This window comes from Poecile atricapillus, chromosome 7 (assembly GCF_030490865.1).
Source record: "Poecile atricapillus isolate bPoeAtr1 chromosome 7, bPoeAtr1.hap1, whole genome shotgun sequence".
Taxonomy (NCBI): Eukaryota; Metazoa; Chordata; class Aves; order Passeriformes; family Paridae; genus Poecile; species Poecile atricapillus.
Window position 1 is genome coordinate 3,619,829 of NC_081255.1, and position 21,269 is coordinate 3,641,097.

The 21,269-nt window shown below is 41.1% G+C and overlaps 1 protein-coding gene across 4 annotated transcripts in view; it reads left to right on the forward strand.

Moving 5' to 3' along the window:
- The window catches only part of C7H1orf21 (chromosome 7 C1orf21 homolog), a 102,472-nt gene that overhangs the window by 53,617 nt on the left and 27,586 nt on the right, over positions 1–21,269 (forward strand). For all 4 annotated transcript variants that reach the window (XM_058842823.1, XM_058842821.1, XM_058842824.1 and 1 more), the window contains one exon: positions 5,269–5,363. In XM_058842823.1, coding sequence (XP_058698806.1) covers positions 5,269–5,363 — 95 coding nt within the window. The remainder of the gene's footprint in view (positions 1–5,268; positions 5,364–21,269) is intronic.

The following is a 21,269-nucleotide window of genomic DNA, read 5'->3' on the forward strand; positions in this document are numbered from 1 at the left end:
CACCCAGTAATTGTTTCAATATTCTAAGTTGATATGCTCATTTATCACTGAAATGGTTATTAATGAGTGCTGTTTTCCTTTGTCACATTGCCATGGCAACCGGGTGACATGTTTGAGTGGAATTATCTGTTTCCAGATGGAGATCTTCATTCATAAGACTTGCCTGCTGAGAATTTTTGCAGCATTTTCAACTTCAAAATTCTTCCTCCCCTATGCCTTTCCACAGTTTGGAGCTAGAAGCATTCCTACTTTCTGGTTTATATCCTGTGATTTTGTGGTGGGTGTTATGCTTGCAATATTTCTGTCTTTTGTGGTTCATTTATGTTGTTTTTATTTTGGTTTAATTGAGTTGCTTTTCTTCAACTCAGGATTTGCTGTGACAGTCCTGTAAAGCCATTCCTACCTGTAATGAGTTACTAGAAATTTTTTATATAATGCACCACACAACAGAGGAAAGGACTTGATTTTGTTTTTACTCCTGAAAGGAGCATAAGGATGCATTTCTCCTTGTATATGATATATCACGTTCTGAGTGATAGTGTCCTAATTTTTTTTTTATCATATTCACTACTTGATTTTTAGTTCTATACCAGAAAGAAGCACGAACATGTTTCAAATTTCTTTTTGATATAAAACTGTATTTAGGAAAAAGACCAATGTAAATATTCATAGAGTACAGATTTCCTTTATCCTGAATTTCTTACAGTTTTAAAGGTCTTGTTGGCTGCCAGACTTAATGAGGTCCTGTTGGATCTCAATCAACATTTAAGGATTTCTTTGGGTTTGTTTTTGATCACTCAGACCAAAATACCTCAAAATTCTGTGTTTACTTCAGTAGAAATCAGAAGGTAAAACTTTAGAGACGGTTTTTATCAGCCTTCACTTCTACAACTCCAGGTCACTCTTATCTTATTGAGCAAAACCAGTTAGCAGTTTTTTGCACATACCTACAGGAAGGGCATTAAGGGCCTTTCACCCAACCTGTCTTTAATCTAATTTTCATATTCACCTAAAACTGTTAATGACTGACTGTACACCTCATGATCTATTTTAAGGTCTGTGCATTGCCTAAACATCCCTTTTGTACTTGCAATGCTGTCATCCTGCCAGGAACTTTAGAAAAAGAATAATCTCATAAATAGCTCAGAATCTGTAGTTTCTGAACACCTTACTGTATGTGTAAGGTATCTATAGAAGACAGATTTTCTCTTCACCTGGTCAAAAAAAGTCTATATTAATCATCTATATATCATCTCCCAAAAATAACATAATGCAGCACAAGACCCATCTTCTGCAAATAATGATTTAATTTCTATTTTAGTATATTTGAAATAAAGGATGTTGTTTTACCTGTGAATAAGCTGTTACTTCTCTGTAACACCAGCAAGCAGTGTGTTCTCTAGCTATTTAATTCTGTATAATTACTTAGCTGTTCTTTTCCCTTGCAAAGTGGAATCATATCTATTTATTACCTCCTTCCAGCAAGAGACTAGTCAATACTAACAAATGTTACCAATGTATTATATCAGTGCTCCTTGTTTTAAGGAAAGTATTTCGCCTGTGATAGGGAACTAGGAGAAGTTATGAGTAATTACGTTACTTCAAACATAATGAATCTCTGATCTGCTCCCTTCCTTTCTGTGTGTAGCTGAAAAAACAGTTGTTGATGGCTCAGTTATTAACCAAAATGAAGTTGATCCTTGGCTTTCCACAGGCCAGTGCTGCATTTGCTTTTTGGTCTGATCTTGGTGCAGGCACAGCTTACTCAGAGCCCCTGTGACTGCTGGAGCTGGGCACTGCCTGGCACTCCAGGCTGTTCATCACTCCTTGAGGCACTGTAACCTGAGTGCTGCCCCCTCAACCCCTTCCCCAGTGTGTCTCATTCCAGGAGATGGTATCTTGGCCTTTAAAGCAGATCCTCAGCTTTAGATTGTGTCAAAGCTTTATTGCTTTTTGAGATACAAGCAGAGATTTCTTCTGCTCAAACACATATCTATTTTAGCCAGGACATTTATATTAATTTTGTAAGACACTTTCTATTACTAGGCTGATTCTACCAACATCTGCAAGGGCTTCCTGATTTATTTTTTGATCTGTATCCACAGAATCACAAAATAGCTTGGATTGGAAGGGATCTTAAAGCCCTACCAGTGACACCCCCTGCCATGGGCAGGGACACCTTCCACTATGCCAGGTTGCTCCAAGTCCCATCCAACCTGGCTTTGATCACTACTAGGGATACAGAGGCCCCCCCACCCTGACAGGGAAGAATTTCTTCCCAATATCCCATCTAACTTCCCCAGTGGGAAGCCATTCTCCTAATTTTTTTTTTTGCTCTGGTGTATTCAACTGGTCCAAAAAATGTTATGAAAAATGACTGGTTTATTTTTGGAAACTTTCTTGTTGCTGCATAGCTTGAGCATAAATTATCCAGGTGTCTGCACTTCTGCAGTTTGTAGGATGGAGAGGAGAGTAACACACTGGAGATAATTGAATACTTATTGTGTCATCAGGAAAGTATTGAAGTTTACTAACCCTGTTGGAATTATCTCTTGAAATAATATAAGAAATTTGTGCAAAGTTCTCTGCCACGAGTTCAGAGCTACTTGATGCATTTGGTAAATGATGAAGCATTTGAAGGATCTGTGCACATGTTCATTGTGAATTTAAAATTTGTGATCTCTAAGAAGACTCTGTCCTATCCAGGTGTATTAATATTTCACATGTCAGTCTGATTATCCTGGCAATCAGTCCAGGGCTCCTTTGTTGTGTTCTGGGGCCGCAGGATCATGTTCATGGAGGCTGCAGTTACCAGTGACCAACATGGGACTCCAGCGAGACAGGCTTCTGCTCAGAAAACCATTTATTCACAGGAACAAACTCAGATCCAGAGACAGAGAGCCCTGAACAGAGGCAGGGTGATGGGTTTTATGAGACAGAACCAGGGTGGAGTTCAGGTCAGGGACCACAAGGAACACAGCAAAGGAGAAACCCCAGAGGCTCAAACCCCATCACAACACCCTGGGCTGCCACCCCACGAGGGTCTGGGGTGGGGCAATTCTTCCTGGGCTCACAGGGCCCAGCCCCTGAGGCAGAGGGATGGAATCTACTCTTCCTGGGCTTTAAAACCGTGCCTCTCACTTTAACAGCGCTTATCTGAAACTGAATCTTTGCCTCCCTGGGCAGAGGCACCTCACACTCCTTGGTGCCCTGGTTCACTTGCTCTAAGGGACGATATGTCCAAGGAAGCATTTTTCCTATACCATCCCCACAGGATCAGCTGGTTCCTGGGTGTGGTGTTTGATCACAATTAATCTCTTGGAATAAGCAGCAGACACATTTCAGGGTTATTTTTGCCATGCAACGTCAGCCCCTCCATGCCTTCCTCATTTTCTACAAGGCTGGGCTGAACTTCCTCTCTCCTCTAGTGCACATGGACTGGCTGTGGGTTGGGAAATGTCCTTTGTGCTGCTTTCTCTTGCTCATCTGTTTCCCTGTTCAGATCCCTGCATGTCTCTGTGGGAGTTTGATGCTTTTTCTGCATGTGGGTTTTATTGCTAATCACGACAGAGAGCACTGAGGCAGGGAGGAAAACAAAAGTTAGATAATTGCAGTCAATCAACTACTTCTAATTCCCAGGCTTTATTGTGTTCAGCCCTTTTGGGTTAATGAATTGTCACCTCCAGACTAGCTGAATTACACTGGAAAAAAAGAAAAAAAAACCTCAAGAGTTGTTCACATTTACCAGTGTGATAATATTGTCTTAAATTCTTCCACCTGATTTGAGGCTCTGCATCTGAGATGCTGCTATTTGATAGAGTCAGTTTATTTGAACTCTATAATAACTAAAATGTATAGATGTGGACTCGGCCAAATGCAAAACCATGATGTATTTTTAAAATAAGATTGTTTTTTTAAACAAGTTTATTTAAAAAATAACCCTTACTTTTCAAAGCAAGGCTTATTTAACTTCTAGTCTCTGTGGTTAACAGTTTCCTGAAAAGAAGGAAATTTGTTATTATTTGTTACTATTTTGTCTAAATAATATTTTTTTATCAATACAGTAACCCAGAAAAATCTATTTGTGCTTTGTTTTTCCCTTAGCGTAAGAGAAATTGGTTTAAAACCTAAAGAAAAAGAGGAAAGTTTGTGCAGATTCTTCTAATTTGCCATGGTTTTGCCCTTTATTCCAAGTGTACTGTGTCTCATTTCACTTAGTATTAATATTTTTCACTTTCGTGGAACGAAGTTTCTCTTGTGCGTTGTTTATCCTAGCTGGAGGAGGGTGGATGCACAATTCTGGGTGTTTTTTCCTATAGATTAACGTGCTACAAAGATAACCAGAGCAAAAAGTGACTGAGCATGGGCAGTGTTGGTCCTGCAAGAACTGGATTCACAGGCTGCAGGGAAGAATAATTTTTCCTGAAGTCCCATCTTGTCCTACTGAGGGAAAAAATCCCTTCTTGGAGCTTTGGGTTTACTGTGATATAGCACCTGTATGTTAGATAATATTTCCATACTGTCATTAGAGTTGGGAATTCTAGTATTTGAAGAGCTGATAAGTATTAAGGACAAACCAAGAATCTTACTTTTCTTACTTATTTTCAGGCTGAATTTCTGTCTGGCTAACGTTTGTGTGCAGGAAAAGTGGTGGCTGGTGGGAGAAGTGGGAAGAGGAAGATGGTCAGCATGGGGCCTTTTCTCCAGAAATCATTCTGTGACTGTGCATTGTGTCATTAGGAAAAAGAAAATTTTAAAAAAAGACAAAGTGGTTATGGTGTGGGTTGGCTTTTTTTCCAGCTTTTAACTCATATGTTCAGTAGCCTCCACAGCTTTGCTGTGCAAGGAACATCCATGAGCAGTCTTCTCTCGAGTAACCACTATACATGGCTTGTTGGTCCACCGAGACTGAAAATCCAGGGAGGGTGCAGGAGCAAAGAACTTGTTTGTATTGAACATATTAAACAGAAAACTAGGAATCTGGGAGAGAGTACACACCAAACATCCCTGTTTTCTGCTACCATAACTATATGGTATCCACATATCTAGACCAGAGAGCTACTGAAATTTTTATTGAAGCTTCAGGCAAAACTTCCTTTGTGTTAGTCACATGTAACCCTTTGAAAAGATATACATGTAATTTTTAGTTTCTTTGCTTAACTAGGGTCTATTCTAGCCAGCTGTTTTGGTTTTCATTTGGTTTTTATCCCAGCTGCTGAACTACAGTGGTTCAATTTTTTTTTTTTCTTTTTTTTTCTTGGTGCTCAGATGAGTATAGGATCAAACCAGTGGAAGAGGTCAAATACATGAAAAATGGGGGAGAAGATGATCAGAAAATAGCAGCCAGGAACCAAGAAAACTTGGTAAGGATTGATCTTATCACTTCTCTAATGAACTAACATGGCTCTGCTTTTGTAATGGAATCTGTAGTGTGCAGCACCCTCCAGCTCCGGCTTATACGTGGCGAGAAGATTTTCTCCAAAATGTCACAAATCCCTGCAAAGCTCTCATGGAAGGTGCAAAACATGACTTTTCCTGCTTGTCTTTTTGAATTAGGCTCTACTTGATCTTGGAGTGAGTGCCTCCATGATTATAAATCACTCCCCTCCCTTGCAGATCTGAAAATATGCTTTATTTGGAAATGTATGTGTCTGTGTAACAAACAAGTTGGAGTAAAACAGCACTTCCTTGCCATTAAGAAAATGACCTACTTATGTAGATATTATTTGCTCTACACTTGCTGGTTTTCTGTATTGTAAAATTCCCAGGGAGGGCAGTTTGGAACAGAAAAAAACCAATATATTCGTAACACAGCAGTCACAAAAATTGTGTGTTTCTTTTGCCCCAATTTGAGCACTTTGCCAGCTCATAGTTCCAATTAAGGGAAGGCAATCACAGGTTAACTCTTAGGACTACTTGAAGTAACTAAGATGCTGTTGAAGCAGCTTAAAAATCACAGTTGAGTCACTTCTGGCATTTCTGAGAAGTTGTTTATTCTCTTCTAAAGCTGAAGGACCGTAGGTTTTGTAATTGGCTGGCTGGGCCTTTGCCCAGTCAAAGTTTTCAGAGACATTCCACAATTCTTGTAGTTGGGTGCAAGTTTTCACATCTGGTTGCACTCATTCAGTGCAGTTTTTCTTCACATAGAGTGGTTGGGTTTTCCCCCTCCATCTGTAGGTCCAGAGGGGAAACATCAGCAGCAGATTCCCATGGAACCATAACCATTATCACTAGCTGAGGATTTGCCTTTTGCCATTATTGGGCAACCGTAGAAAAAGCCACTGTGGGTTTTTTTTTTTACTTTTCATGATGTGAGCTCCAGCAACCTGGCTGTTTTATATTTCCTCCCCTAGACCCACATACTTGCATTACACAACTACAGGTGCATTCCTTCAGCAAATGGAGTTTACATTGCTGCCCTATCCTGTGGCTGAGCAGTAGGCAATGTTTTCTTCTTCAACCTCCAGATGAGCTATTTGCTACCTGCAGTTTTGCATTGTTGATGCTCCAATGGGTGGTGTAACTTCAGCTTGGAGCAGGTTTTAGAGGGTTGTTTTAGAGGTTTTTAACAGATTGTTGGGGAGGGCTGGGAATTGGAGTCAATGATCCCTGTGAGTCCCTTCCAACTCTGGATGTACTGTGATTCTACGTTAGATTTTTGACTGGCCTTCAGCTGTAGCTAAATGAGACTATTTGCAGAAGGTACTGTGTTACTAGAGTGACAGTGAGGAAGAGCTCAGGAAAGCTCATGTCTGCTGGGGTGACACACTTGCTAAAGGTCTGTTCAAAACTAGCTTAAGCTGTTTTGCACTTTGGGTGGTGCTAGCTGTCTTGTAGCACCCAAGTGTTCACCTGATTAAATGTAGGAAGAGGACAGTGCTTCTTATTTTATTATTGGTGGGTCATGTTTGATGGGAGCAGTGAGTTTATTGGAGAATGTAACAATAAAGATTTGGAAGGCTGGTGTAGCTCTTCTCTGTCATGTTTATCAGGAGAAAAAAAAAAAGCAATAACTCAAGAAAGTCTTCAGCCAGACAGGATGCTTTAAAACAAAAGCTGTCTTGCCCACCGAAAAGGCTTTATTTTTCTTTTCCTCATCTTATTATAAGGAGATTACCTTGTCTGTAATATATGCAGCTTTTTAATCCTCAGAATTGTCAAGTCTTCATCATTTCTGTTTTTTTTAAAGGGGTTTCACTATTCAAATTCTCTTTAGTAAAGATGTTTTAGCTCACTTCTTAGAAGATGGGCTAAGCTGCCCGTTATTGAGGCTTTAATTTCCTTAACGTGTGAGAAGTTGGCAAGCACTTACATAATCCCATCTTCTCATCAGCCATTTCCAGGCAACTGAAATTTTAGGAACAGGAAAAGGCAGTGGGAGAATCAACTGGCCCTTTTTCCTCCTCTCTTGTTTCTTAAAACCACATTTCTTTATTGTCACAGGGCTGCAAATTCACATCTCCTTCAGAAGCACAGCCCAGATGAGATGTGTAACCTCAGTGTCTGGGAACTGCTCTGGGTGGGTTATCTTATCCCCTGATACTGGTGCTTGAATTAAGTTATTCAGATGCCACTGAATTTTTCGATCCCATTATCATCTCTGTTACTTTTTAAAGGTATTTTGAAGTCTTGCTTAAAAAAAAAAAAATCTCAGTTCAAGTGAAAATAAACCCGCTTCCCTTGTAACTTAGGCTCTTTGATGTGCTGCCATCTCTGCCTTCAGGGCTGCAGTATTCCTGAGTCAGGGGGAGAGGGGGTCACATGAGTAGATAAAGAGAATGGAAGGACATGGCAGTCATCAGGGAAAGTGTCATTTCACACTGGGTGCTGAGGTCAGAGTCCCAGGCATTGATTCTGTTTGAGGAAGAGCCAGAGAAGGGCTGGTACAAATGTCAGTATCTGTGGGAGAGATGAAGCTCTGTCAGTGAATCACCACCTTCTCAGCTTCAACCTGAGGCTTAAGCAGGGCTCAAAACTTGAGCAGGTCTGGCACAGTAAAGCAGAAATGTTCCTAAGACACAGTGCCAACAGGAATGGCTGTGCTAGGGCTGTCTGCCAGGGGGAACACAAGATGCTCCGTGGGAAGATACTTTCTGGCGGAATCAAAGGCCCCCTTGGGGTAAAATGTAGACTTTTGACAGTGGAGAAAGAAAGAAAATAAGAAAACGTAAACTAAGCTTGTTTTCCTGCCATTCCTTTGTATCCATAGGCCTGATTCACTTCTTTAGTCAGGTTGTTTCTCCATTTCTCCACCTGCCACTGGGATCTGTCTGTTGCTGGTTTCTTTCCAGGTACCTCTGACAGCTTCTAGAGCATCTTCACCCTCAAAAAAAAGTTAGAGTCATTGCACTTGAGCTGACAGTCCCACATCCATGTAGCCTGCAGTATGGGAATGGGATGTAGCAGGATTAGGCGCTGGAGAGCTGGGGCTACACTGGATGCTGTCACTGTACCACTGTGCCACTTGGCTTTTGGTGGCTGCTCAGCTAAACGAGGGATATTTGGAGTCAGGTCAATGAAGAACTAGTAGATAGGTGAAAGGAGGAAGTAATTTGTACTACATATTATATATGTTTTTAAGTCACAAGTATTGGTTTGTATATATATATATATATACACACACACACACGTAAGAAAACTTGTAAGCTCTGCTAATTTTCATGTGAGATGGTGCATAGAAGGTCATGTGTGTGCTATTATTCCTGGAGGTAAATGGGCAGCTAGGATGGTTATTTGTGAGTTCAGAAGCAGAAGGCCTGGCTGGGATGGTTTATTGGGATCCTGGGCTCTGTCTCTTCCCTGCTTGGTGCCAGTGTGCCACATGTGTTGCTGAACTCCACTGTGTGTTAAACTAAACTTCAGCTCCCCATGACTCCACAGTGGCTCTACAAAATCTCTCCTGCATTTCCCCGTCTTCTTGGGGGTAGGTTTTATGATAACCCTTCTCCAAAACAAAGCAAGTTTTGCCAGCACTGAGTTTACCACACAGCAGGTCTGAACAGGGTTATTTTTTTGGCCCTAAGTATTAGTCAAAGCTACTGGTGGCTAGTCACATGGATTTGTCACTTTGAAAATTAAAATGCCAAAACTTAGTCAATATTAATATTTTACAAGCAGGTATGACCAAAATAAATAAGACATTAATAAAGACCTATTAACTTTTTGTTTGGAAAGGACTGTTTATCTCTACACCATCATGTTAAATATACAGAATACAACTTTATAATACTCGTAATAGGGCAAATTTAATTGTCTTCATTTCCACACTCTCACAGCACTCCTGGCTTTCTGTTGTAAAATATTACTGCCAGAAAAGGTAAAATGAGAAGATGTGTGGTATTCCTGCAGCTTAGCATTGCTTTGGCAAACTTCAGGAGCCGGATCCATATTCCTCTGAACTGGGTTGTCATAGTGCATATATCCCTGAAATCTGTAAAGCTGCATTTCTTTTCTGTTGATTGATTATCTTGATATTTATTGCAGTTCAGGTTTTGGATGCTTTTATAACTTTTATTCATACTTTTTTGGGCTGCACTGGCAAAAAAGGCTACTTGCTGGGATTTTTATATTTTGTTATCCAAAACCCCAAAACAGAGATATAATCCTTCGTTTCATCCTGGAGGTCCATAGTGAAATTGCATGTTAGAGCTTGAGATGAATTTCTGCTAGACCAGGGAGAAAATTGCTTCTCTGTTGCTCTTGCTGCCTCTCACTCCACCTTTAATAACAATGTTTTGCTTTTTCTTTTACCCAATTTCCACAAATTTCCACTCCACTTAACTGCAAATGTGATTTTTGTCTCTCTTGAGCTTTTCAGCCCAGCTGCTGTTCTCCATTTATCACCCAGCTCCACATTACTTGGAACTGCAAACCTCCCGCCTCCGTGAATCTGTATTCAACACCAGCTATCATTTTTTGTAGTGATGTGTCTAAAGTAGACAGTAATATGTGATAGATGAAGTGTGTGAAATTAAAAGCCTGGCAGAAAATGCAGAATGAAACACCTTAATAACCACATAAAATGAAATATGTGAAAGGAAAGACCCCTATTTAAATGTATATATTTTTTATATAAAAGATGTAAAATTCATGCTATAGATATATCAATCATAAATATTTTTGATATGCAGTGCAAAGATTGGTACATGTCAAATTCCACATCAATTTAGAAAAATACATTTTAATTCTGTTACCAACCTGCCCAATCTAGCAGCTAAAAAAACTAAATAAAAAAGAAAATAAGCCAGATAAAAGAAATAAAGTAGACACCAAGTTTATCTGGGGTATTTGTGTTGTCTTCCTTTCTACAGATTTAAAATACCATAAGGGAAAATTTAAGCATGGAAATATAATTAATTTGGTACTTTAAAATACTTGAAGACAGTGCTGCTTATTATTGCTAGGTAAGCTTTGAATTAGTGTTTTAAATGCATAACTGCTCTTGTATTTCAGTGCTAGTGTAGTACATTGGTGAAGAGCTTTGTAAAAACTGAAGTTAGCACATATTAATGCATTTTCCAGTGTGAAGATTTCTGTCTCTAATGTCATAATTATTTATTTTAAACCACTGTGCTGTGGCAGTGTTTCAGAACACACAGTTTCAGGAAAGAACTTCCTCATGCTCTGCTTATAAGGGGAAAGAAACAAAAAATGCTCGAGAGCCTTCAAGCCCTTAGAAAGAAGAGGTTTTCCTGGATTTTGTCCGTCCTGAAGAGTTTGGGTGTGTTAAATCCTGCACTGGACCCTCATTTGCCTTTCTTGCAGTCTTCCTCCAGGAGCCCCATTCCACCAGCATTGGGTCAACTCTAGTACAAGTGTTGGGAAAACTTCATCCTGTTGGTTCATTATCCACTGTAAATGATGGATATCTAGAAATATATTTTCTATCTATTAATTTCTTGGTGTCTTGCCCTCCCTGTTTCCCGTTCTGCTTTCTGATGATAGAATCCCAGGTTGGTTGAAGTTGGAAGGACCTTAAAGCTCATCCAGTGCCACCCCCTGTCATGGGCAGGGACACCTTCCACTATCCCAGGTCACTCCAAATCCCGTCCAAGCTGGCCTTGGGCACTTCCAGGCATGGGGCAACCTGTGCCAGAGCCTCACCACCCTCACAGTGAGGATTTTCTGCTCAATAACTCCCCCAACTCTGCCCTCTGTGAGCTTGAAGCCATTCTGCCTTGTCCTACCACTCTGGGCCCTTGTCAAAATTCCTTTTCCACCTCTCTTGGAGCCACTTTGTTCTTTATGGACTACCAGTACTTATAGATGTAGCATATGTATATAGCCTCAGCTTAATGAAATACTTGGAGATGTTGTTGGTTCTTGTGTTGGAATCTAGGCAGGGTGAAACCCACAAAAACACACAGCAAAATGCAGTTTGGGTCATTGTGGGAGGGGAAAAAGAAATTGAAATGCCCTTTTTCTTTGGTTCTTGGAGCATAGGAATGCTAAGAGGACAAAGTGAGCATCAGCAGATGTGCAGGGAGGTGTGAAAATGTGCACATGGTTCCTGTGCTGTTCATCCAACAGCTCCTGTGCTGCTGAGAGCTGGGAGAGAGAGCAAGGAATGGAGGGCTCCAAAGCCAGCCTGCTCCCCCACGTGTTTTTTCCCCAGGGGTAGGCATCCACTTTGCCCTGATGCTGTGTCAGCCAAACCCCAGGGCCTGAGGCAGCTCTGTGAGAACAGGTCCCACAGGTTCCTCACAGCCCAGCATGGAGCTGTTCCACATCTGGGCTCTCCTCCCTCCACCTGAAGAAACAAACCACAAACAAAAGGCACAGCTACAAAAATGCAGCTCCAAAATCAGTGAGTAATGGGAAGCCAGGCATTAAAATTCAAAAGTAAGTAGATGAAGGATACCAAGCTCCTTCTGCCTGAGATGGCAAGGTTCACACTGGGATAAAGGAGGTGGGTGGCTCCATGCCCTGGGTGCCTGCGAGGGCAAAGGTGGGGCTTCCTCTAGGCAGAGCTACTCTGAGCAGCGCTGGGACAGACAGGGCAACGCAGGGGATGGGCCCTATTTGGGGAAGTTGCATTCCAGATCCATGGAGGAAAATACCTTTATAGTTCTGGATGCCTGGTACCCCATTCCTCAAAGTGTCCAAGGCCAGGTTGGACAGGTCTTGGAGCACCCTGGGATAGTGGAAGGTGTCCCTGACCATGGCAGGGGGTGGGACTGGCATGAGTTTTAAGGTCTCTTCCAACTCAAACCTTTGTAGGATACGAAGAGAAATTTTACATGCTACTTTTATAAGATGATACCTAGAAAAGCCCCTGGGAATATACACTATTTTCTTCTAGTCTTTGTTGACAGGGCCTGGGTTGTCACGTTTCACACTGCATACCATCCGAGCTTCCCTTTCTGAGAGAAATGAGAATTATAGAATCATCCTTTAGATTTCTTTTTTTCCCCAGTCTGAGATCCTAAATGAATGCTGCCCTATCACTATCAGTACTATGTAATTATAGCATTTCAATTTACATAACCCAGCCTTTCCAGTGTTTTTGTAGCTGAAATAGAAGTGCATGGAAAGGACATTGTTACTGGAGCCAGTTATTTTAAACACTGCGCAATTAGCTCATTTCCATATTGCCCATTTCATTTCAAATTAGCATTGATATTCTTCAACAAATGGTTTCTTATAATGAATTTATGACACTTTTATCTCATTCCACTTATGGGTCACTGCATATTATATAGACATCAAAGTAAATGATTGCACTAGGTATTAATATTCTTCTTCTGGATCCTATTAAAATGGTTCTGGTGAAGAAGTATTCATTTTTCCTCCAGTACTTAGAAGATAAATTAACACCATTAATAAATATTTTTAGCGAGTCAGAGAATCATACAAATATTGTTGTGTTCCAGGTGCGTTTTTTCAGACCAGATCTTGTTTCCTTCTTCCCCTTTGTTGAATAAATCTTCACAGTGCCCTATGGAGAGGTAGAATGATATGATTTTTCAAGTACCTGATGAATGTGATTTTAAAGTAGGAAGTTTAAAATACATGTAATTCTATTTCTTTCAAAGTGTATTAAAATAACAGTGTCCAGGAACAACATGTAATTGTGGGCTTGATGGTGGAGAAAATGTAACAGTGATGGACAACTCTCAGGAACACGGTTCAGGACCAGCCCACATTGTTGGTGGAAAGGATTCTTGCAAAACCCGCAGACACATTCCCACTGTCACTTGTGGAAGCAGGTAATTTTCCATACAGGTTGTGTTGTTTACATGCCTGTATCATTTTAACAGGTGAGTTTCTGCCTGGGATTTTTCCCCTCATCTCTGGGAAAGCTGATGCTGTTGAGGAGGATGGACACAGAGCTGTTGGTGAAACAGAGGAGTCAGCAGTCATGGCAAGGTGGCAAGTTCTTGATTTAAGAGTTTCTTCCATGATTGTGAGGACCAGGAACCTTCAGATTCTTTTTTATTCTTTTTTTTTCTTCTTTTTAAAGAACATGAGCATCTCCACAGTTGCAGAACTGAAGCTTTAAGAAACATGAGCTGTAGGATTTTGCAAACTGTCAGCAAGAGAAGTTCTCTGTATCCTCTGTTTTGGTACTTGCTGTTCAGCAGTTCCCTTGTAGGTGTTAATTATTAACTCTGCTGTTTTGGAACAGAGGTTGAGGAAAGATACAGGCAGAATGGATCATGCAGAAATAACTGAAATCATCAGAAGTCACTGATAGAGACTAAAGCTGTAAGTCCAGGCAGCTGCTGGACTGCTGCTCAGTCCATGGCCTGAGAGTCCCAGTTTGAAGTACTCCTGAGCATTGGTGAGCTGTGATTTCCTGATCTCCTTGTCACAGTAGCAAAGTAGTTCAGTCTTTCATCTGTTCACGTTTAATTATAGATATTATGCGGGTCTACTCACACTTTCTTTTCAGGGACTCCTTGGTTGTGGAGGAAATGTGGGGTCTGGGATTTCCATATCTGGTGAGGTGCTAATTTCAGATTCTTGTATGGCATGGAGATAACAGCAAATTCATCCATAGGTACCTCATTAGATGTTTACCTGTAGAGCCTTTGTGATCTCTCAGTTTTAGTTTGAATACAGTGTTGCATCTGGAAAAAGGGGGGAAGGATGTGCCATTTTAGACCCCAAACCAATAGAAATGTGGTGCCTGGGGAGGTGGTTCATGGTGGCCTTGGCAGTGCTGAGACAATGGCTGGACTAGTGATCTTAGATTTTCCAACCTTTGTGATACGATGAATTTGTTAATTTTGATGTCTTGAAGCTGAGGTGAAGCTGTTGGAGGGATATGATTTTGGGGCTGGTTTCAGGTAGGTCCTTTGTACAGCCAATGTGTTTTGGCTGGAACTTGTTTATGCTGCAGGTATTTTTTTCAGTAGAAAGTGTGTTTTTTTGCAAACTTTCCTAACTGATGTCTTTGAAGAGCAGAAAAAATGTGACAAGAAAGGGAAAAAGGAACAGAAACACCACAATGAGAGGTGAGAAGAGATTCAGAAGGCTCTCTGCAGCCCTGAACTTCTTGCCATGAGCAGCACATCAGAGCAGCGTGTTGTATAATCCAGAGTTGTCATTATTTGACAAATTTTTAACTTATCCTTTCAAATGAACTGTTTTTTAAAAGCCCTGTTGCTCTACTGTTCTGGGATGAGAAAATCAGAAGCTCCCAGTCCACTTTGTTCCATTACTGTTTTGAAATTACTTGGGTTTTGTCTCCTTTTTTACACCAAAAATGCCATTTTTGTCCACAATCCAATCCACATGAGGCTTTTTTCATCACCTAAAATTTTTTTAGCTTGATTTTTTTTTCCCCATTCATCCTGTTTATTTAGTAAGAATTGTTAAAAAATACCATTTCAGGCAACATAAACTAGAAGATCCAAGAGTGAGGAATACTCTCAGGAACACAAGTTACAGCAGTGAGCACTGGTTATTTAACTAAGCTTCAAGTAGACAATGTCTGTTGTACTAAATGAGCATGAAATGCTACTTTCCTGTTTCAATAGTCACTGCTTTGGTTAGGTTTCCATCTGTTAGGAAATTTATGCTCACATCATCCTTGAGCAGAAGGAGCATTCCCACCACTGCAAGCTGGAGTTACGTGTTTGTTTGTTCCATATTTTGGTGGTGCTTCACCACTAGATGTAAGCAAAGGTGGGAAATATTTCACATTTGTTGTGGAGAAAGTGGTGTTTTGCTCAAAATTACTTGAAACTGTGGTGAACATTTTTGAGTGGACTTCTTTTCTTAAGTCTTCCAGGGAAATGTGGCATCTGGACAGGGGCTGGGGTACCCAGGCTTAGGCTTTTTTGGGATATGAGGGCCCACTTCAGCAGGAAAGATCTTGATTTAATGCTGTCTTCTCTAGAGAAAGGGAAGGAGAGCTGGAGATGGCCGCTGGGGGAAAGCTCATTAGCTGCATTAATGGGTCCTTTAGCCCTTTAGCTTTAATAGCTGTGTGCTCAGGATGACAGGATTGGCAAATGGAGGTTTCCTGAGGACCTGGCATGAACTTGAGATTGGCTTACTCACCTGTGTGCGCATTCTGGGAGCTCTGGGAAGGGCACAGTGCTCTCACCTACACCCAGCCCAGGGGCTCTGTGCTGCTGGGGTGCTGTGCAGCCATGGCATGACCCTCAGGGAGCAGGTGAGTGAGCCAAGAGCAGGGATTTATCCCTGGTGGTGGATTAAAGCAGGATGGGTGTCACCTCCACTCACGGATGGGGAGACTGACAACATTCCTGGTGTTCTTGGGGTGTTGCTGCTGCCCTGTACAGCCCACCTAGGAGAAAGGAGCTGGGCTGCCTCTAGCTGAACTAGAACTGCTTCAGCCACCCCCCAGAATAAAACAGTGAGTGTATCCATCCTTCTGCACTGTGTATTCATACACCAGGGCTGGAAGGGGCTCAGCCTCATCTATCTTTCACTATAACTGAGCTTTTGGACTTTGGTTGTTTCCCTTTGATTTGTGGATAGCCAAGATCAGCTGCTCTGCAGACAGCTGTGAGACTCAAAGGTGTGTTGGAAGGGATTGCTGCGTTTCAGCTGGTAGAAGGAAGAGTAAGAAATTGGACTGGGAGAAGGGGAAACAGTGTAAGAGTATAACATTCAAGAGTTCAGGATTTTTTTAAGTAAGAAAAGGTCAGGGACAGAAAGAAAACCTCTATGGAAATAAGTTTATGCCAGTAAAGGCAAGTGCTTCAATATTCTGAAAAAGCTGAGCAGATAATTCAGACTCTTGTGCGTATAGACTTTGGAGTTTCATGTAGGTATGTTAAAAAATCTCCTGAATAATTAATGAATAATTTCTAATGTAAAGCAATGGTTTACAGAGATACCAAAGTAATACTGACCTAAGTTAATATGCAGGGTCATGTTTGCTCACACTGAGAAGAAAAGCCTTTTTTATTGCTTTAAATTGTTTGTTCCTTGCTCCTGGAAGAAGCAGTGTTGGAGCTCAAACAGAGCTCTTGGTGCTCTGCTTTCATCTCCCACATCTGGTCTGTGTGGACCATGTGCTGCTCTATCTAGTATGTAGTCTTTCCATGGGATACCATCAAAGACAGGCAGCTTTAAAAAAAAATTTAGCCAACAGATAATCTCTGCATGGGAACACAAAACCAGTGCTTCTTAATAAGGTAATCATATTATAGGGGTGTGTGTGTGTATTTAAATGTACATATATATGTGCATATATAATGCATATATATTTAAATGTATTTTGTATTCCAGCAGCACCTGAAGGCAAGTGTTGGGAATCAGAAGTAGCTGCTCTGCCTGCAAACATAGCAAGAATGGGCTGGCATATTACCAGTTCTTCCCCAAAATTTCATCCAGACGAGTGTTTTTATTCCAGAAACCTTTTATTCCAAAAACCTTCCTGGAGAGTGACCTGGTGAGGGGAAAATTCTGTGACACAGGGTTGTTGGGCAGTCTCTTCCCCCAATTTGGATCTGCAAAAGAGAGGGAACTGGGACAAGGGTCTGAAGTGACAAAACTGAGGGCGAATGGCCTTAAACTGCCAGAGTGCAGTGTTGGATTGGATATTAGGAAGAAATTCTTCCCTGGCATAGGTTGTCTAGAAATGCTTTGGCTGCCCCTGGATCCCTGGAAGTGTCTAAGGCCGGGCTGGTCGAGGCTTGAAGCAACCTGGGATAACGGAAGGCATCCCTGCCCATGATGGTGGGTTGAATGGGATGGATTTTAAGGTGCCTTACAACCCAAACTCTGTGGATTCTGTGGATATTTGTAAGTTTGGCTCCATGGTGTAGAGGGGCAGTTTGGGAGGGAGTGCCATCAGACTTCTCTTTTCTCTCAGTTTTCTCGTTTCTTCTAGCCTTTCAAAGAACCAAAGCTGCTGTGAGAGAGAGGAGGGACAGATTTGGTTTTCAGGAGTGGTGGAACACAGAGGGTGATTTGGTTGGAGCAGTGCTGGTAGTGTGGCTCTTCTGCTGAAATGCTGTGGGTTTGCAAGATTACCCTTTCCTTTTCATGGAATCAGAGTCTGGTTTGGGTTGGAAGGGACCTTAAAGATTGTATAGCTCCACCCCTTGCCATGGGCAGGGACACCTTCCATTATCCCAGGCTGCTCCAAGCCCATCCAGCCTGGCCTTGGACACTACCAGGGATGGGGTGTCAGCAACTTCCCTGGCATCAGCAACTTCTTTGCAGAGTTGGAGAACACGTTCCTTTAGCCAAGCAATCACATGAGCTCAGCATAGGAAATCCCAGCCATTTCAGGTGTCTGGTGGGTTTCTGAAATAACCAGCTTCAAGGTGCTTCGTAGTATCTAAGAGTGAGTCAAGTCAAAATGTGCCTTATCTTTTTTTTTTTTTTTTGTAAGGGCTTGGCTGCATTCACAAGTTGTATATCTGTGGGATTTGTTGCTGCTGGAGATCTCCCGGCTCTCTAAGTCACTGCATCCTGCCCAACTTTTCTAAAGAATAACATCCGTTTGGGAATGCTGCCTCTGAAGTGTTTATATTCATTTCCTTCCTGGGGAAAACATTCAGTGCTGAAACAGGCCTTGGGTGATGGCAGATGTGAGGAGACAGTGGCACATCTCTCCATAGTACATCTTGTTCTTAGCTGGTTGTGTATGGAGTTCTCTCTATCCTCTCTTCCTTTCTTCATTAAAAAAGCCAGCAGAAATCTCTTACCAAGCAAAGGCATCGCTTAGTCTTGCAGCAAATCCAGCCAGGGCTGGCCATCGGCCAAGCCTTTGCTCGCTGCAACCTGCACACCATGTAACTCCTCTAAGAATAGCCCTGGTGATTTAAAAAAAAAAACCAACAAAAAAAACCCCCACAATATCAAAAACAGACTATTTTAGCAATGTATTGTCTTCATCTCTTCTGTAAAGCAGTGGACTTTAGAGGAGATTTTTTCCCCCCATGTCTGTGTCCATTGTTCCTCCTGCAATGAGCTGTCGCTAATGCTGAGAAATATTTTCAGACTTAATGCAGTGAGTCAGGGCTTAGCTGTAAATTGGTCATGGGATGGGAGGGATTCAGATTGTCTGTTACTCAGGGTCTGGTTTCAGCCATTTCAGTAACATGAGCAATTTCTCAACTGGTGGTAATTAGATTCATAATTCTCTCTGAGATTATTTAAGGCAAGGATTAATTATAAAAGTTTCTTGGTGTTAGAACATGTTTCTTTAGTTAAAGTTTGGCATGCTTTCATTTTATGATGAGTTTGAAAGAATGTTACTCTACTTAAAATCTCTCAATACACCATTCTGTCATGCTATGTAAATACCCATATTTGTGAGTTTATCTAAATAAATCCGTTAAATGGGAAAATCACATAGAAGGCTCAAGTGCCAAGAGCTGATTCAAGGGCTCTTGGGGTGGACTTGCATATTCCTTGTGGGCCTGGTTGAGTTTTGGTAACTGTTCTTCTGGCTATACTTGATTTCTCACTTAAATAAACAAAATATAGTTGTTTTTTCTATCTTCATTAAAAGGTAAGTGACCTAAGTGTCCTGATGTGCTTCTCCTTTTGTCTCCATAGACAGGGACTTTGCCAGGGCCAGCTCAGTGGGTTGTTGATGGAGCTGGGGATCCAGTAGTCCCATGTTCAACCACCTCCTTTGGTTGTATTGCCTTAAAAAAATATGTAAAATTGTGAGGTGTGAAAAGAGCCAGTTCATATCAACCTCATCAGTCTGCCTTTTAGAAAACCTAAATAAAAGTGGTTGGATGGGATTATGGAAGGCTTGGCTTGACTTGATAGCATAGATTCACAAAAGGCTAGATGGGATGACACATCCTCTCTGTGTTCCTTATTTTTCTGGGGGTAAATTCCAGACGATTCTCACAGCATAATAACAGAGTATTCCCAGTTAATATTTGAAAACCTTATCCAAGTTTTCATTTTGTTCACTTTTTTACTTCATAAACCTATTTTCTTATGATTAAGTCACATAGCCAAATAGTGATGTCATTTTTTTTTTTTTTTTGCTTTTTGCTATCCTACTTCTGTGAGTACTTTCAAAGAGAAGAGATCCATATCTGGCTCTTTGGCTGCTGTGTTTGAAGTCTTTTTCTAGAAAAAATTGCATTAGGCTGTCCTTAAGTTCCAGGAACAGAACATTTTTGGGGGGTTTTTGCTTGCTATAAATTTAGACTTAGATTCTTATCATAGGTTAATGTTTTTAATAACCTGACACTCCAGATCTCCCTTTCTTTATGGCCTGCACTTATGACTCCTGTATTATGGATGCTGATGATTACTATGAGCATATAAGTTATTGAATTGATTTTATGATGGTAGTATAGAGCATGAAGCTGAGTTCACTTAAGGAAATTAAACAAGGCAGACCGACTCAAATATTACCAGAGTGTTTTGTGTCATGGTGGGTGAGTTGTAATGCACTGAAACCCTTTTGTGAAGTGGTGCTTCAGCATCATTTGTCCTCCAGTCCCCAGTGTCCCCAAACTCAGCCCAGTTACCTTTGAGATAAAATGTATTGGATGCACTTTGAGTTTACAAGTGGTGACAGATTAATTTGGAAAGACAGATTGCAAACATGCATCATGGGCCCTGGTGTGAGTCCTAGAAAAATTATGTATGGCTGGTGCAGAATGATAAAAATTCAAATCAGGGGAACAGCTTAATTAACTATTCTTGATTAAAGTAGTACAGTATGTGAATTTAATAGCTTGTCTTCAGAAGCAGAATATGAAATTATTTATTACTTTGGTGTATCTTGCTGGCAAATAGGGAGCTGCCAGTGGTTCTTCATGATTGAGTTTAGAGGAACTTGACACTGGGATGGGAGATACCAAATAATTATTCTGCTCTTGCTTCAAGCTCATTGCCTTATATGAATAAAGAAGTTGTTGGGAAAAAACCTGTGGGAGTGGACTAGGAAAAGGATTGAGAATCCATGAAACAGGATTGATAACTAGAAATAGGATTGATAGAGAAGGGAAGGGAAGGTATGTTTGGATTGTGAAGAATACAGTGTAAGGACTGGAATGCTGCCATCAAACTATCAGTTAAACATGTTGCCATCCAGACCCCCATGTTACTGATCCATTTGCACGTCCTCATGGTCCTTGGGGTCTTGTAGGCATGAAGAGCAGGAGAACATTTTGTCTCACCACTGTCACCTTGGAGGCTGAGGAGCCTCATGGAGCGTTTTCTCCACTTCACATGGAGCCATTGTCATTCTTGTTCCTTGATACCTTCCTGGTGCCTGTAGCCAAGTCACACATTCTGCAGCCATCCCAGCTTCTAGATACATCAGGACAAGGCTTGGCTTGGTTGCAAGAGCAGGATACTGTTGGCTGATGTCCAGCAAGCTTCTAGATCCTGTCCAGCAGAGCTACTGCATAAACTAGTGCTTCCATGTTGGTTATTTTATTATTGATATATCAATATATTATTGTATCATATTGGTTATTTCTGCCAGTCTATTACCTAGGACTTGGGCCTTGTTGGAATGATATCCTCACTTTTTCAAGACATCTCTCCAAGCTGTCAAGATAACTTTGAATCCTGCAAAATGGAGTCTTTCCTGGCTTGGTGCTCTCTGTGGTTTTGGAAAGCAGTTGTAGTCTCCAATTCATTATTATTCATCATACCAGTCCCTAGTGAAAATCCAGGTCCAGGACAGATACCAGCAAAATCCTACTTGATGTATTCCTTTATTTAAACAATGTTCCATTGTAAAGGACCTTGTTAACCAGCTTTGCACTTTGGTATTACTCAAAGCTTAGATTCAGCCACTCTGATCAATTAGCAAGATGACTAAGTAGTTAACTTTTGACATCATTATATTT